This window comes from Peromyscus californicus, unplaced genomic scaffold, assembly GCF_007827085.1.
Source record: "Peromyscus californicus insignis strain IS unplaced genomic scaffold, ASM782708v3 Scaffold_5__1_contigs__length_169319896, whole genome shotgun sequence".
In the NCBI taxonomy this organism is placed as follows: domain Eukaryota; kingdom Metazoa; phylum Chordata; class Mammalia; order Rodentia; family Cricetidae; genus Peromyscus; species Peromyscus californicus.
In genome coordinates this window covers 8,283,695-8,300,130 of record NW_026294573.1, presented here as the reverse complement: position 1 = coordinate 8,300,130, position 16,436 = coordinate 8,283,695, and the positions used below count along the sequence as shown (strand labels likewise).

The 16,436-nt window shown below is 50.5% G+C and overlaps 1 protein-coding gene across 1 annotated transcript; it reads right to left on the bottom strand.

Annotated features, from left to right (window-relative positions):
• Positions 1-465: 465 nt before the first annotated feature.
• On the bottom strand, positions 466-1,714 carry Nppb (natriuretic peptide B). Its single transcript, XM_052718617.1, has 3 exons — positions 1,544-1,714; positions 1,107-1,329; positions 466-603 (listed from the first exon to the last, which is right to left on the bottom strand). The coding sequence occupies exons 1-3, from the start codon at positions 1,667-1,669 to the stop codon at positions 587-589; spliced, it is 366 nt and encodes a 121-aa protein (XP_052574577.1). The 5' UTR covers positions 1,670-1,714; the 3' UTR covers positions 466-586.
• Positions 1,715-16,436: the final 14,722 nt, after the last annotated feature.

Here is a 16,436-nt window from a genome sequence, read left to right as displayed (position 1 = left end):
CGGATTGATATCTCACAATGTTAAAAGCCGGGAAGGGAAGGAAAGGCCACCCCTCACTGGCCCAGCCCTTGAGCTGTGTCCCCATCCCACCGTTGAGATGCCTTGGGACCTTGCAGAAAATGCATATTGGTGGGGTTTGTTTCTTTTCATGTTAAGATGAGAAACTGGAGTCAGGGATAATGGCGCACACCTTTAATCCCCACACTCAGGACGCAGAGACAGGCAGATTTCTGTGAGGTCGAGGCCTGTCTGTTTTACAGAGTGAGTTCCAGGACAGCCAGGTCTATGCAGAGAGACCCCCAACTCAAAAACAAAACAAACAAAAAGCCCCCAACAAACAAACTAAAAAAGACGAGAGACTGATAGACACACGAGGAGACAAATCCTTTTCAAAGCAAGAAATATGCTGTGTTTATTACACTGTGAAAAGTCTGTGCTCAAAGGCAAGAAACAGTCTTGTAGAAAACAACCAAATAAATAAATAAAAATAAATAAATAAATAGGATCACTTCAAAAGGGGGTCCCAGAGTTGGGGGAAAGAGCCCCAGGTGGAGTCAGAAGCAGGCGTCTGCAGCTGGGAGGTCTCCTAATACCGCTTCAGCACTACAAGGAGAAGAGATGGAGGTGCTGTCAGACTGGTGAAACAGGCAGGAGCTGAGCTGAGCTCACCACACACCACCGCCACCTGCAGTCCCCAGAGGACGTTGAAGTTTACGGCTCTGGAAAAAGCTATCTCCCTGGGCCTCAGATTCTACTGTAAAGTGGGTTGATTGTACCCTTTGCCTTTGACAAGTCAGTTTGGAGAAAATGGAGGGGAAATATTCAGAACTCTTCCTGCCCTATGAAGGGATGGCCATGCAACAGGCGGTCTGCACCCTGAGGAGCGTTTGACCCCTCTGATGGAAGGTAGGTGGTGACCTGTGAGGGTGTAATGAAGCATCCAGGTGACATTTCCTGACAGGTTGCCTTGATCCTGAAGACTGTCAGTCAGCAAGGTGGAGGGCTGCGCATGTACCTCAGATAGCAAACCTAGGGGCCTCTAATGGTGGCATGCATGGGGGGTGGTGAGGTGCAGCTTGCAGGGAAGTGGCAAGGTAGGAGCTCACCATTGCAACCCAGTCGACTGACAGAGCCGATCCGGTCTATCCTGTGCCCAAAGCAGCTCGAAGTATGCATCTTCTTGGAGCTGCGAATTCTCTGCAAGATCTGGAAGGTGCTGTCTTGAGACCCAAGGGTGCTTTTGAGAGATGCTTTTGTGGTATCTTGGTCCTTCAGGAGCTGCCCCTGAGGTACCTCCTCTGCCTTTTCCTTCAGCAGATCCAACAGCGCCTGTGATAAGATGGGGAACCCAGGCCTCAGACACACACACCTGGCTCTCCCACTCCTCCATGGTGCCCATTGGTTAAGGGTCCTGGTACCCAATCTTGCTGCTTCCTGAGTCTTACAAGGCTAATTCCCAAAGGACATGAGGCGTTTTTTTCATTGCTCTTGCCCAAACCCCCCAGGCAGACCCTATCTGTCTATGCAGACCCTCAGAGCTCACCTGCATCTTGACTTGTTCTGGAGACTGGCTAGGACTGCTCAGAGGGTGGGAGTGACCTCCCAGCAGTGACAGAGATAGGAAAAGCAGGAACAGAATCATCCGGGACAGCACCTTCTGGAGATCCATGCCGCAGTCGTGATGGGCCAGGCTGCTGCAGTGCCTTGTTCTCTCTCTCTCTCTCTCTCTCTCTCTCTCTCTCTCTCTCTCTCTCTCTCTCTCTGGTCCCACCTCCTCAAGCAGCTGGCTTCTTCAGCCACAGAGCCTCGGCTTTTTATCCTAGGGCTGAGTGTCCGGCCAGCCCTCTTATGGAGTAGGGGTGGGGTTATCTCTGATTTATCAGTCACATTCCTGCCTGCTGAGCTCAAGGCCTGAGAATTCACCCCTCTGTGCCTGTGTGGAGTATTCGTTGTGGGTGGAGGCTGTGGAGAGCGGGCCTTGTATAGAAATGGGCTGGCCTAGGGTGGGAGAGTGCGGGGGACACTAGCATGTCCCTGTTTCCTGCTCCCTTCTTTCATGCAAAAATCCTGCCCCACCCCTATTGGAAATGACAGGGAGAACCCCAGCTTCCCCAGCCTTCGGCGAGTGTGGGGCTTATGGGGTGACTCATAGAAAACACTCCCAGACAACACCCACCATCACCAACCTCCCGGGGGAGAGTGTCCTCAGAACCTGTAATCCCTGCCTGGCTTCCTAGCCCCTGGCTGGATGGCTGGACTGCACTCCTTATCGGCACTTGGGTAGCTGTCCGTGGTTCTGATCTCAAGTGCACTTCACACAAACTCTCCCACTCTGTCCTAACCAGGCCAGAGGGATCTCCGTGAGGCAGCTCACACACTGCCCTGATACCCCGCCTTGCTGTCTAACAATCCCCTCAAAACCTTGTGAAGCTTTCTCCTCAAGGATGCTCACTCTCCAGCATCAACTGATTAAAAACTGGGATATGACAAGGAACTTCTGGAATTACAACCCTCCTTCCATCCCTCAATGAGGAGGACTGATTAGGATAGAATTTTAAGAGCCTGGCCTAGAGATGAGGTCATGTAGGAATGCCTTCTGGGGCATCTCCAGGTGCCGAAGTCTCCTCCCCCACCATGAGTGGAAGAGAAAGGATGCCTAGACACTAGAGGTGTGGGAAGTGCCTCTCCCCAGTGCTCTTATCTGATCACCCACGAGCGACTTCTCCCCAACACACCAGCCTCCCACCTCAGCTGAGAAACGAGATTCTGAGGAAAGGAGCCCAAGTGTGTGTGACCAATGTCACTGCCCCTTCTGCAAACTCTGTGTTAGCAAGTGTCAGGATGGTGAAGGACAATGACCAGGAGTGGCAGTGGGTTGTGGCAGAGATGGAGAAAGGGGATAGTTAGAAGCTCATGACTCACTGGGAGGTGGTGGCACATGCCTTTAATCCCAGCACTCGGGAGGCAGAAGCAGGTAGAGCTCTGTGAGTTCAAGGCCAGCCTGGTCTACAGAGTGAGTTCTAGGACAGCCAGGGCTACACAGAGAAACCCTGTCTTGAAAAAGAGGAGGAGGAAGAGGAGGAGGAGGAGGAAGGGGAGGAGGAGAAGGAGGAGGGGAAAGAAGCTCATGACTCCAAAACCAGTCACATCTGGAGAAAAGTGTCAGGTTCTTCTGCAAGCTTGGGGTGGAGTCTGGGCCCCTTGGACCATGTTTGCATGAGCTCTGTGTTCTGGTCCTAGGGAAACAGTCTCCTAGGCAGTTGTTTTGAGGGGCAGAAATGCCTTCAGCTCCAGTCTCAGCTCAGGCCTTCTCCTTGTACATGGATTTGCATTTTTATGAGTTGAAGCTGTCTGCTGCTGTCCCAGAGCAGAGCGCTGTGTCCCTAATCTTTCTCACATGATTTCCCTCTGAGAAACAGTTAGCCTACCTCCCCTAAATCCAGCTTCACTAAAATTCTCAGGACACAGGCAGAATGAAGCCAGATTCTTGGCCAAAACACCATACAAATGGCCTCCAGCCAATTTCCCAATAGAGCCCATGCTCCCCTCTGAGATGGCTTCAACTGTCCACATTTCTGTCATCATTCTTGTCATCCAGCTTGTGCCCTGGCAGGGAAGTCACATTACATCCACAGTCAGGAAGCAGAGAACGGTGAATTCATGCGTTCTTTCTCCACTACACAGATTCCATCCATGGAATGGTGACACCCACAGTGGGTAGGTCTTTTCATCTCAGTTAACACAATAAAAACAATTCCCAGTGCTGGAGAGGTGGCTGAGGTGGTTTAAAGCACTGGCTGTTCTTCCAAAGGACGCAGGTTCAGTTTCCAGTACCCACATGGCAGCTCACAACTACTTGTAACTCCAGTTCCAGGGGATTTGGGACACCCTCTTTTAGCACCCATTAATTTTGTTGTTGCTTGTTTGAGACAGGGTCTTACTGTGAGTCCTTAGCTGACCTGGATCTCACTTTGTAGAAAAGGCTGACCTTAAACTCACAGAGATCTGCCTGTCTCTGCTTCCTGAGTGCTGTGTTTAAAGGAGTGTATGAAACAGGCTCTCATAGCCCAGGCTGGCCTAAAATGCCTGCTCTTCCTGTCTCTACTTCTCAAGCATCAGGATTACAGATGTGCACCACCAGGCCTGTTTTATGTTGGCTGGGGATTGAACCCAGGGCTTTGAGCATCCTAGGCAAGCACTGTATCATGAGCTCTGTTCATGAGGCACACTCCCACTCTTCAATTGTTTGAATGATTGTCTTCTACATAAAAAGTCACCCAAATCAGGGCTGGAGAGATGGCTCAGTGGTTAAGAGCACTGACTGCTCTTCCAGAGGACCCGAGTTCAAGTCCCAGCAACTACTTGGCAGTTCACAACTGTCTGTAATTCCAGTTCCAGGGGACCCGGTATCCATGACAAAACACCAACATACATAAAATAAAAATAAATTAAAAAAAGAAAGTCACCCAAATCGTGGAGGCCTACAGCGACAGTCTTTCAAGTGCATCCTCCAGCCATGGCCTTTGGTAGGCCTCTGCCGTGGGGCTCCCATTTGCTGACCCTCTTCAGAGTGTGACCAGGTGACAGCTGCTGGAGTCTCTTGAAGACTTTTCTAGGCACTGTCTGGGGGAGGGTGGCCAGAACAGACACAGGCTGTTTGATCAGTTGTCACTCTGTGTCCCCCTCTTCTGGTGGCCAGCTTGAGCTCTTTAACGGTGGTGGTAAGTGAGGATCCTGGTTCAGTTTCTTTTTTTTTCAAGACAGGGCTTCTCTGTGTAACAGAGTCCTGGCTGTCCTGGAACTCGCTGTGTAGACCAGGCTGGCCTCGAATTCACAGAAATCTGCCTGCCTCTGCCTCCCAAGTGCTGGAATTACAGGTGCATGCCTCCATGTCTGGCTCCCAGGTTGAGTTTCTAAAATCGCCATGGTGGCTTACAACTGCTCGTAACTCCTGGTATGGTCTGGGTCTGGAACCAACATGGAGTCTGCAGTGTTGGGGACCCAATATAACCATCTATAATTCCAGTTCCAGGGCATCTGGTGCCCTCTCTGACCTCTGAGGTCACTGGGTAGACATGTGCACACACATACCTGCAAGCAAAACATGGACACACACCTAAAAACAAACCAACAAAACTCAGTGGGAAGGCCGGGAGCAGCTCCCTGGCAGTGTGCTCGTGTAGCTGGTGTGAGAGCCTGGATTTGACACTCGGCTGGGCCTAGAGTTCAGTTGGTAGAGTGCCTGGCCAGCATGTCAGCGTCTCGGGTTCCATCCCCAGGACTTTGCACACGCTAAGCAAGCACTCTGCCGATTGAGCCGCATCCTTGAGCCACGCTGTCCACTTTTGAGCTTCCACGTCCCCACTTGTTACAGCTGCTGTGCCTTCCCCTGAGACGGCTCTCTCACTGCCCCCAAGACAGAGTAGCCGAGCTGGCCCTCCACACGGAGAAGATGAGAGGGCTTCAGAGAACGGGAGTGGAGTCCGAAGGAGCCAAAGCAGTCACGTGACCCCACTAGGACTTACCTTAGGGTGTCCATTTGGCTTGTCGCACACCCTCAGCTGCTATCTCTGTGCAGGGTCCTTAGACATACCAGCCCGGAGCTAAGGGGTGACTCACATGTGACTGTCTTCAGCTCTTGCTCCTGGTTTGAAGAGTCTCATTGTGGCACTGAGTCAGGCTATGAGGAGCCCACAACCCCTTCCTACTGGAGAGCTCAGAGGGGACTTGCAGGCTCTAAAAAGGATCTGGTTCAGGAAGTGACTGGTTGGCCTCCAGGTCCTTCCAATTCAAAACTCTAGCAGCTTGTCTCCCTACAGGGACAGGGAAAGCAGACGTGGTCACTCAGACATGAGCACCCCACAGAATGTCTCCGTAGTAAGTGTACTTATACTAGAAAGTCTCTCATGTATTCGTTCAATAAACATGTATCAACATGCTCTGTTGTTGGGGCTATGGACACAGCAGTGAACAAAAGAGATGAAATCCCTGTCTTTTTTTTTAAAGGTTTTTATTTATTTTTATGTGCATTGGTATTTTGCCCAAATGTCAGTGTAAAGGTGCCAGATTCACTGGAATTGGAGCTGCAGATAACCGTGAGCTGCCATGTGGGTGCTGGGAATTGAACCTGGGTCCTCTGGAAGAGCAGCCAATGCTCTTAACTGCTGAGCCCCAAATCCCTGTTTTAAGAGTGGCTCACATTTCAGGATCAAGGAGACAGGGATTAGCCAAATGCTGAAATTGGTTCATGTATTAGAAATAATGCCGGAAAGGAAAAAAACGAAGTTGCTGGGGACCATGGTGATGTGAACAGGAAGACCAGGTCACAGCTGGCTAGGGCGGTGGGGACCCGACACTCGGTGGAAAGGAGGAAAGAGTGTTGTAGGCAAAGGGAGCGGCCAGTGCAAAGGCTCTGCCCTGTGCCAGAAACCCAAAGTCAAGGGTGAGCTGCCTGTCACCGCCAGCTCCGGAGAACGCTTCCATGCCTCTTCCGGGGTCTGGTGGCTCCAGGTGGTCCTTGGCTTGTAGACACTCACCCCCATCTCTCTCTGTCTGTGACCCAACACTCTCTTTGTTTCCTTCATAAGCATACTTGTCATCGAGCTAAGTATGGAGGCACATGCCCACAGTCTCAACGCTCAGGAGGCTGAGGCAGGGAGATCGCCGCAAGTCTGAGGCAGCTAGGGCCACCAAGCAAGTTCAAGGTCAGCCTGGTCTACTCAGTAAGACTGTCTCAACTCCCTTTCCCCTTTAAGTGCTGGTGCTGCAGCTTAGTTGGTACTGCACTTGCTGAGTGCCCGAGGCTCTGGATTGGGTCCCCAGTGAGCAAACTGGGGGTGGTAGCAAACACCTGTTATCCCGGTACTTGGGATGCAGAGACAGGGCAATCAGGAGGTCAGTCCTGTCTCGGGGGGAGGAAAAAAACACTCTCCATTGGAGTTAGGGTCTACCTTATATCCAGGGGACCTTACTTTGTGATGTTTTGTTTCACTGTACATGCAAGAACATTTCTTTCAAATACAGTCCCATGTTCAAGTTCTATCGGGTAAGACAGGACTGTATCTCTGGAGGCTACCCCTCAATGTGAGTGTGAGCCCATGACAGCAAGCCAACCGTGGGTGTTGAGGGCGGGGGAAGAAAAGCAAAGAGGTGGTCCAGGAGGAAAAGGAGAGTGCCAGCCACGCTGGGAGAGGCCACATTCATGAATCGCTTGGCCTGGGGGCACATGTGAGGACAGAGATGGTGAGTGGCTTTTACACAGGAGGATATTAATAGAGTCCTTGGAGGGAGGACACGCTGTGCTGGAGAGGGATGCCATGGGAATGGGGCTGGGTGTACCGGAAGGAACCCTGTGACAGCCCCATCACGGGAAGGGGAGGTGCTGGCAGGGCTCCACAGGCCTTTGAGCTGGCTCTTCTCCCACAACCTTACTCCCCTGTGAAGGTAGAACTCGTGGCTCAAACCCAGACTTCTGGTCTCTCTTCCCAAGCTGGCTGAATCTTCCTGGGCAGTTGATAACCGGACCAGCCCTCTCCCCATCTGAAGAGTCATGTGGGACAATGTCTTCAGAGGCTGGGAAAGCAAGGGGGGACACAAGACCAGAAGGGCTGATGAGATGGCTGAGTGGGTAAAGGAGCTGGCCGCCAAGCCTAATAACGGGAGTTTCATTCCCCAGGACTCACATGGAGGAAGGAGAGAACTGACTGCCACCCTTGTCCTCTGAGTTCCACATGTGACATGGACACACTCAAGATAAATGAGTGTAATTAGAAGAAAAGAAAGGGGTGTCACACTAAGAAAAGTGATGACTCCCATTCGTGTCCACCCAGAATCTCAGAATATCTCTTTGCTCAGCCATTGGATCTCTGCCATTAGTCAAGGTGAAATCCCACTGATGTGAGTGACCACCACCACCCGGCCACCACCACCCGGCCACCACCACCACCCGGCCACCACCACCACCCGGCCACCACCACCCGGCCACCACCACCACCCGGCCACCACCACCCGGCCACCACCACCCGGCCACCACCACCACCCGGCCACCACCACCACCCGGCCACCACCACCCGGCCACCACCACCACCCGGCCACCACCACCCGGCCACCACCACCCGGCCACCACCACCACCCGGCCACCACCACCACCCGGCCACCACCACCCGGCCACCACCGCCCGGCCACCACCGCCCGGTCACTACCGCCCGGCCACCACCACCACCCGGCCACCACCACCCGGCCACCACCACCACCCGGCCACCACCACCACCCGGCCACCACCACCCGGCCACCACCACCACCCGGCCACCACCACCACCCGGCCACCACCACCCGGCCACCACCACCACCCGGCCACCACCACCCGGCCACCACCGCTCAGCCACCACCGCCCAGTCACTACCACCTGGCCACCACCACCACCCGGCCACCACCACCCGGCCACCACCACCCGGCCCCTGACTGTTGTTCTTTCTTGGTTTTCCTTCTAAGTGCTGGGCTGTACCCACACTATCCTGCTTAAATATTTTTTAATTAAAATAGTTTTATGTGTATTGGTGTTTTGTCCACATGGACACATGTGGACCATGTGGGTGCCCGGTGCCCGCAGAGCCTGGAGATCCCTGGGACTGGAGTTACACAGTTGTACCTGCCCCTGGGGGCTGCTGGGAATCGAACTCAGGTCCTCTGGAAGAGCAGCCAGTGTTCTTAACTGCTGAGCCATCCCTACATTCCCCTATTTACACATTTTTTTTTATAAAAGGGAAAATAAAAGGCAAAAGCAAACGGACAAAAAAGCAAAGGGGGTTTTGAAACTCACTCAGTAAGAGAGTTCCTTACAGGCGAGGGAGGCGAACGGCGGTCCCACATCGTGTAGCCCGATTGACCGTCTTCCTCTCCACTCCCTTCTCATCCTTTCCTGCTGCAGACCTGCACCAAGATCTTTTGAAAAGCTCTAGAAACAAGCTAATGCCCCTGATAGCTGGGGGGCACTCACATCCGATGAGTGTGGAAGGGCCAGTGCCTAGAAATTGTTCTTAACTTTTATTATATTGGGACAGAGTCAAACATGTCCTTCCCCAAGGCCTCTAACAGGTGGCTTGGCACTCTGGTCAAGTATCTATCTTCAGTGGTGCTGGGACATGTCAAGGAGATGGTCCTGACCTGGTAGGCTCTGCCAGTGTGTGTTTGGGGCGGGGGAGCTTTGATAATATTTCCTATCCAGGCATTCAGTGAAGCCTGGACACATGGTTTGAATGAGAATTACCCCTATAGGCTCTTATATTTGAACGCTTGACCCAAAGTGGATGGAACTGTTTAGGAAGGATTAGGAGACACGGACCTATTGGAGAAGGGATATCACTGAGAGTGGGCTTGGAGGTTTCAAAAGCCCACACCAGCCCCAGTGAGTTTTCTTTCTGCCTCATGGTTGTTGTCTCAACATGGAAGCTCTCAGCTACTGCTCCAGCACCTTGCCTGCCTGCCTGCTGCCATGCTCCCCACCATGATGGTCATCGACTAACTCTCTGAAACTATAAGCAAGCCCTCAACAAATACTTTCTTTCCTAAGTTGCCTTGGTCATGGTGTCTCTTCACAGCAATAGAGCAGTGACTAGGAGGTTAGCACCAGGAGTGGGGTATTGCTGTTTTTTGAAGAAATGTGGAACTTTGGGACTCTGGACTAGGAGAACCATTGACTGCTTTCATTGAGGATTAGTGGGCCATCTTAGCAGGAGCTTGAAAGGCAGTGGTGCTGAGAGCAGTGTGTGCCACGGGGGCCCAGCCTAAGATGTTTCAGAGGGGAACAGCATTAGCATCTGGGTTAGAGGTCATTCTTGTGACATTTTGGAAAAGAATTTGGCTGGTTTTTGTCCTTGTCTCAAGAGTCTGCCTGGAGCTAAATTGCAGTTTGGGACGAATTTCATTGACAGAGGAGATTTCAAAAACATCTCAGCGTTGACTGTCTCATGGCTGTTAGTCATCATTCTTATGCTGGTCTACAATGAAAAAAGAGCAAGTAGAGAAAAAAAAAAACATAAAATGTACAATTTGAGGAGAAAAAAGCACCAGGAAATTTAGTGTTGGAGACAAGTCTTATGCTCAAAGAGATGAGAAATCTGAAGGAAGGCCTGATGGGAAATGAAGTAAGGGAGTGGAGCACAAGATCTCAAGTTTCCAACCTGGAAAAAGGAAATGCTTGAGGAAGCTTTTGCTCCTAAATCACAAGAAAACTTATTCAACAAAGGAAACGTGTCAACAAATCAAAGTTTAAGCAAATATAAGTCAAGGCAGGGGTCAGGTTCCACCCCAACAGGCCAAGGCCTTGGCTGCATCATCCCTGTGGTTCTGATTTTAGAGTCACAAAGATACAAGAGGAAAAGGGTTTCAGTTAAAGAAAGATGCTGAGGCCAGGTGTGTGTGTGGCAGGGGAGTCCTTGCATCAGGGCCCCCAAAAGACTATTGCATGAAGCTGTGAAGGTGAAGCCTGGATTGTGTTGGCCACCTCAGGATGTTGGAGGTACCAGAAATGTGGTTTACCTGCCCTGGAGAGCTACAGACAGTGGAGCCAGTCCAAGAGAGAGAAGTGTGTTGCAGCCAGCAAAGTTAGAAGGAAGAGCCAACTAAGCCTTTGGACATTAGACATAGAACTGGAAGTTTGGAGTTTTTCCTGCTGGATTTTCATCTTTTAATCTAGTATTTATTTCCTCACTATTCCCTTTCTTCCCTTTTGGAGTGGTGATGTATATTCTGTGCCACTGTATGTTAGAAGTATATGATTTGCTTTTTGATTTTACAGGGGATCGCAATAAAGAGATTGCCTTGAGTCAGGCATGATGGTTCATGTCTTTAATTCCAGTACTCAGGAGGAAAAGGTAGGTGGATCTCTGTTGAGTTCAAGACCAGCCTGGTCTATGCAGTGAGTTCCAGGAAAGACTGTGTAGAGAGACCCCCATCTCAGAAAAAAAAGGGGGGTGGTAGTGTGAGATTGTTTTGAGTCTCAGAAGAGACTTTTGACTGACTTTTAAACAGTCTTGAAAGATCATGGGGACTTTTGAAGTTGGACCAAATACATTTTGCATTATGATACAGCTACAAGCCTGTGGGAGTCAGGGAGTGGAATATGGTGGTTTGAATGAGAAAGGCCCCCAAAGGCCCAAATGTTTGAATGCTTGGTTTGAAGTTAGTGGAACTATTCGGGAGGATTAGGAGGTGTGGACCTGTTGGAGGAGGGATATCACTGAGAGTGGGCTTGGAGGTTTCAAAAGCCCACACCATTCCCAGTTAGCTCTCTCTTTCTCTCTGCCTTATGGTTTTTGTCTCAACATGTAAACTCTCAGCTACTGCTCTGGCACCATGCCTGCCTGCCTGCTGCCATGCTCCCCACCACGAAGGTCATGGACAAACCCCCTGAAACTATAAGCAAGTCCCCAATAATTTCTTTCTTTCCTAAGTTGCCTTGGTCATGGTGTCTCTTCACAGCAATAGAAAAGTAACTAAGACACACGTGGCTCTGACTGACCTTTCACCTCTCTGTCCAGACACCCAGCCTCTGGTTTTAGTGGAGAAAAGGTCAATTCCTCTCCCTGGAGAGACACTAAGGCAGATGTATACCTTGGCCTCTGCTCACATAAACAGTGTGTCATTGGTGTCTTGAAGGCTGGAGGCCATCTGTCCAGACGTGGAAGATTAAAATCAGAAAAGGATTCTGAGCATGCTGTCTCCCCTCAAGCCTGGCAGGGACTCAGAAGGGTCTTACTCACCTTCCTAAGCCCTGTTGAGTAGACTCATTAAAGACAGCCACGGAGGCACCAAAGTGCATCAGTGTCATCCAACAAAAAACCCACAGGCTTGCTCTTGGAGTCGTTTGACCAAGAGCAAGCCCAAGTTTGAATTCTCCACTTCTCTTCTGTTTGTTTGGATCATATGGCTTCTGGTTCATCTGTAGTGTGTTGTATGAGTCTGAAACTGTGCCCGCCTGAATGCCACCTTGTCTGAATGCTGTCTATCCCTAACAAAGGACTTTGCTCTCTATTTTTATTGAACAGCACCGAAAGTGTCACATGGGGGAAGGAATGGGGATGCTTTATAGAAATCTTTGACAGTATTAGGAGGGCTGAAACTTACTGACTCCAACTGACTCAGATGACAAACAGTTGTGCAAACACACCATCTCCCTGCTGCTTTCAGCGTTCGGGGTGGATATTTTTTGTACAAGGCTGCTCTCAACTTGTTTGATGTCTTCAGGGAATTATTGGCATAACACACGCATACACACACACACACACACACACACACACATGCCTTACTCTGGGTCAGGGCATAAAAGAGTGCACAACTCAAGGTTAAAGCTATGCATTGGCTTAGGTTGTAAGAGCTGATTGAACGGGCTAACCAAGGCAAGTAAGGTTGGTCGCTACATTGTTTTAAAGGCAGGTTGAACAAACAGGCTAAATACACAGCAGGGTATCAGTCTTGAGTCTGCAGGGGCCTCCAGGTGTGTTACTAACTTGGCTGTGAGGTCCATCTCCTTCCTAGCCTGTAACAGAGGTCTTCATGATGATGGGTAGCCATGTTGAGACAGGATAGGGACGGGGAAGATTGAAGAACCATGAGAAGGAAAAGGAGCCCTTCTCTCTGGGTAACTGGGAGCAAAAAAACATATTCCTATGACCCCAGCACTCAGGATGCTGAGACAAGAAAGTAGCTGCAAGTTCGAGGCCAGCCTAGACTACATAACAGGTTCAAGGCCAACCAGGCTATCGAGTGAGATACTGTGTCTAAATAAATAGATAAACACACAAAATAAATAAAAAGTTGTGATGCTTCTAACCACCACATTTTGGGCAATTAGTCACAGCAGCTACAAGACACTAACTATTCCAGACAGAGGGTAGACAAGACAGAGATGGAGAGGGCAGTGAAGAGTGTGTGTGTGTGTGTGTGTGTGTGTGTGTGTGTGTGTGTGTGTGAGAGAGAGAGAGAGAGAGAGAGAGAGAGAGAGAGAGAGAGAGAGTTTTATTCCTTCACCTATCTAGACACACCTCTTTTCTCTGCTCCCCAGCTGCTAGCAAGCATTCCTCACTGGTTTTTGATTTGTTTGCTTGCTTATGAGAAAGGGTCTCATTGTAGCCCAGGCTGGCCTTGAACTTCCTATGTAGTCCAGGATAACCTCCTGATTCCACCTCCTGAGTGCTGGGATCAGTGAAGTGTGCTACTATGTCTGGGTTTAAATTCTGCAGTTTTGTGAAACTGTGAACGTATTATAAAATCTTTGAAAGGAAGCCGGGCGGTGGTGGCGCACGCCTTTAATCCCAGCACTCGGGAGGCAGAGCCAGGCGGATCTCTGTGAGTTCGAGGCCAGCCTGGGCTACCAAGTGAGTTCCAGGAGAGGCGCAAAGCTACACAGAGAAACCCTGTCTCGAAAAACAAAAAAAAAAAAAAAATCTTTGAAAGGAAAAAGAAAAGAAAAATCAGTCCCTGAGCTCAGGATCACAGCCTCTGTCCCACTCCCACTTTGTGAACACCAGCTCTTCTCCTCTAGTGTCCCTGGGGTATGCCCCTCCTGCTTGGGCCTGGCTCAGCTTGCCTCCCTGGTGGCTGGGAGCTGGTGGTGTGGAGAAGTTGCCTTCCCGGAGCTCCTGGCTGTCAGCACCTGTGGTAGCCACAGCATGGCTGTGAACTCTGTCACTCTGGCAGCTGATAAAGCCCCACAGTCCGCAGGTCTGGAGCCTGGGCCTCCCACCCTGATAAGTCTCAGTTGTCAGCAAGTGTCAGCTAATGTCCAAGCCGCTGTGTTCCTGCAGCCTCTGCTGCCACCCACTCTGGACTCCACGCTGCCTGTTTATGGCCACCGCTAGACACCTTGAGGTGACCCCAGGGAGCCAGGATGTAGCAACAGAAGCAGGAAGGAGAGGAGGAGGGTTTCTTCAGCCCTTCTGCAAGGGGTGCAGGATGGTGGGGAGCCAGGCATCCAGAGCCCCTGCCTCCTCTCATTTCCTCTGTTCTCAGCAGGCGCTTTGCTGACTGTTGGGGGAGGCTCAGCAGCCTCAGGGCAGCATGTCCACACACTATTCCTATCACTACCAAGGAGGGGGTGCTACCTACATCTAGTAGGTAGAGGCCAACAAAATTACTCAACACCTACTATGTACAGAGCAATCTTTCACTATAAAATAACTACCCAGCCCCAACTCTCCACTACACTCAAATAGAAAACCCTCTGAGCTGGATCACTCTCGCAGGGGTGTGAGGGGGGCTGGCATGGACCAGGGACAGGCCCTTTCCCCACCTTTAGTAGCAAATGCAGGAACTTCCTAATCCTGCAGCTTCAAGGCCATGATTATTATAGGAAGGATGCCAATCACAGATGTTCCTATTTAGCATTCTGGGAGGAGAGGAGGGGTCCTCACCAACTCCATCTTAAAGGAAAGGAAAGTGTGTCTCAAGCTGTTGCCCGGCTCCCCCAATCCCTATTACAGGCTGAACCACGACCCTTAGAAAAAAAGCTTGTTCCAGTCCCATAGGATTTGCCCTCATTTGGAGGCAGGGTGTTTTTTGTTGTTGTTGGTTTTTTCTTTTTCTTTTTTTTTTTTTTTTTCCGAGACAAGGTTTCTCTGTGTAGTTTTGGTGCCTGTCCTGGATCTCACTCTGTAGACCAGGCTGGCCTTGAACTCATAGAGATCCGCCTGGCTCTGCCTCTTGAGTGCTGGAATTAAAGGCCGCCGCCGCCGCCACCGCCACCACCACCAGCCAGCTTTAGAGAGGTCTTTAGAGAGTCAAGGTAAAGTGAAGTCATTAGAGGTGACCCTAATCCAATGTAACTGGCATTCTATAAGAGGGACATTTGGGTTCTGGGTATGGTGACACACACCTGTAGTCAAAAACCACTCCTCAGTCTTCCAGGGGTCATAAAAGGCCACCCAGCCCCCGTGGGACTTCAGTGTGCCAAGAACTATGCCAAGCAATTTACAGTTTTCGTCTTATTTAACTTTCATTAAAAAAAAAAAAAAAAAAAAAAAAAAAAACAAAAAAAAACATGACTTCAGGGCTAGGGAGATGGCTCAGTGGAAGAAGTACTTCCTGCATGAGGACCTGAGTTTGGATCCCCAGAATGACTATAAAAAGCCAGGCATGGTGGTATGTGCCTATAACCCCAGTGCTGGGGAAGCTGGGACAGGTGGATCCCTAGCCTTCAAACCCAGCACTCAGGAGGCAGAGGCAGGCAGATCGCTGTGAGTTCGAGGCCAGCCTGGTCTATAGAGCAGAGTTCCAGGACAGCCAGGGCTACACAGAGAAGCCCTGTCTGAAAAAACCAAAAAAACAAACCAACCAACAAACAAACCAAATAACCCACAAACCAAATCAAACCCCGAAGAACAAGACTGTTCTGACTGCTTAGCAGTTACAAGCACATACATACATACAAGCACATTTGGTTTAGTTTTTTGAGATAGGGTTTCTCTCTGTAGTCCTGGCTGTCCTGGAACTCACTCTGTAGACAGAGGTTGGCCTGAAACTCACAGAGATCCACCTGCCTCTGTCTCCTGAGTGCTGGGATTAAAGGCATGTACTACTGTAGTAGGACAGGCACGTAGGGTTGAGGAAATTGGCCCAGACCAGTTGCTAAGGCATGTACATAACGTCCTCCTTATGAGCCAACTTAGAGTCTGCCTGAGGGCCTAGAAACAGGTGTTGTCAGAGTTTCTGGTCACTGTCAGAGTTCCTGATTGATGTCAGAGTTCTTGATCATGCCCAGACAAAGAGGGACCATCACACAATGCCACCAGATTGCGACACAGACTGGGTGCTGGAGAAGGGTATACAAGGCCTTCCCCGTTATTAAATAAACGAGTTGGTTGTTTGCCTTCAACTGACTCCCAGTGTCTGTGCTGTTGACGCCGCACCTTCTCACCCCCTCCCCAGAGGGAGCCGTTAGGGTCCAGCAACATGCTACCACTGCCAGGCTTACATACTGTTTTTGAAGAGGACCCCAGTTTGGTTCCCAGCACCCAGGTCAGGTGACTCACAACCATCTGTAACTCCAGCTCCAGGGGATCTGTCGACCCCCCTTCTGGACCCCAAGAGCACCTGCATTCACACATGAGCAGAACTGCCTCCCCCACCCCACCCCCGACATCTAATTAAAAAAAATAAATATTTAAACAATAAGGGACACTTATAAAAGACAAAAATAAAATAATTTAAAGGGGACGTTTGGACATGAAGAAGTCCAAGTAAACAAGGGGCAGCCTGTGGCAGTGACAGCACAGGTATCAGAGCCACTGAAATGGTCCTCCCTGATGTCACTGGGCAAACAGACTTCAGCCAGGCCCTGGGACTTCATCACAACAACACAACTGGACAGCTACCAGGCTGGCCCAAGGCACAACCAGATCGGCCTGATTCAGGGTCTCAGGCTCCCCAGGCATCTCTCATAC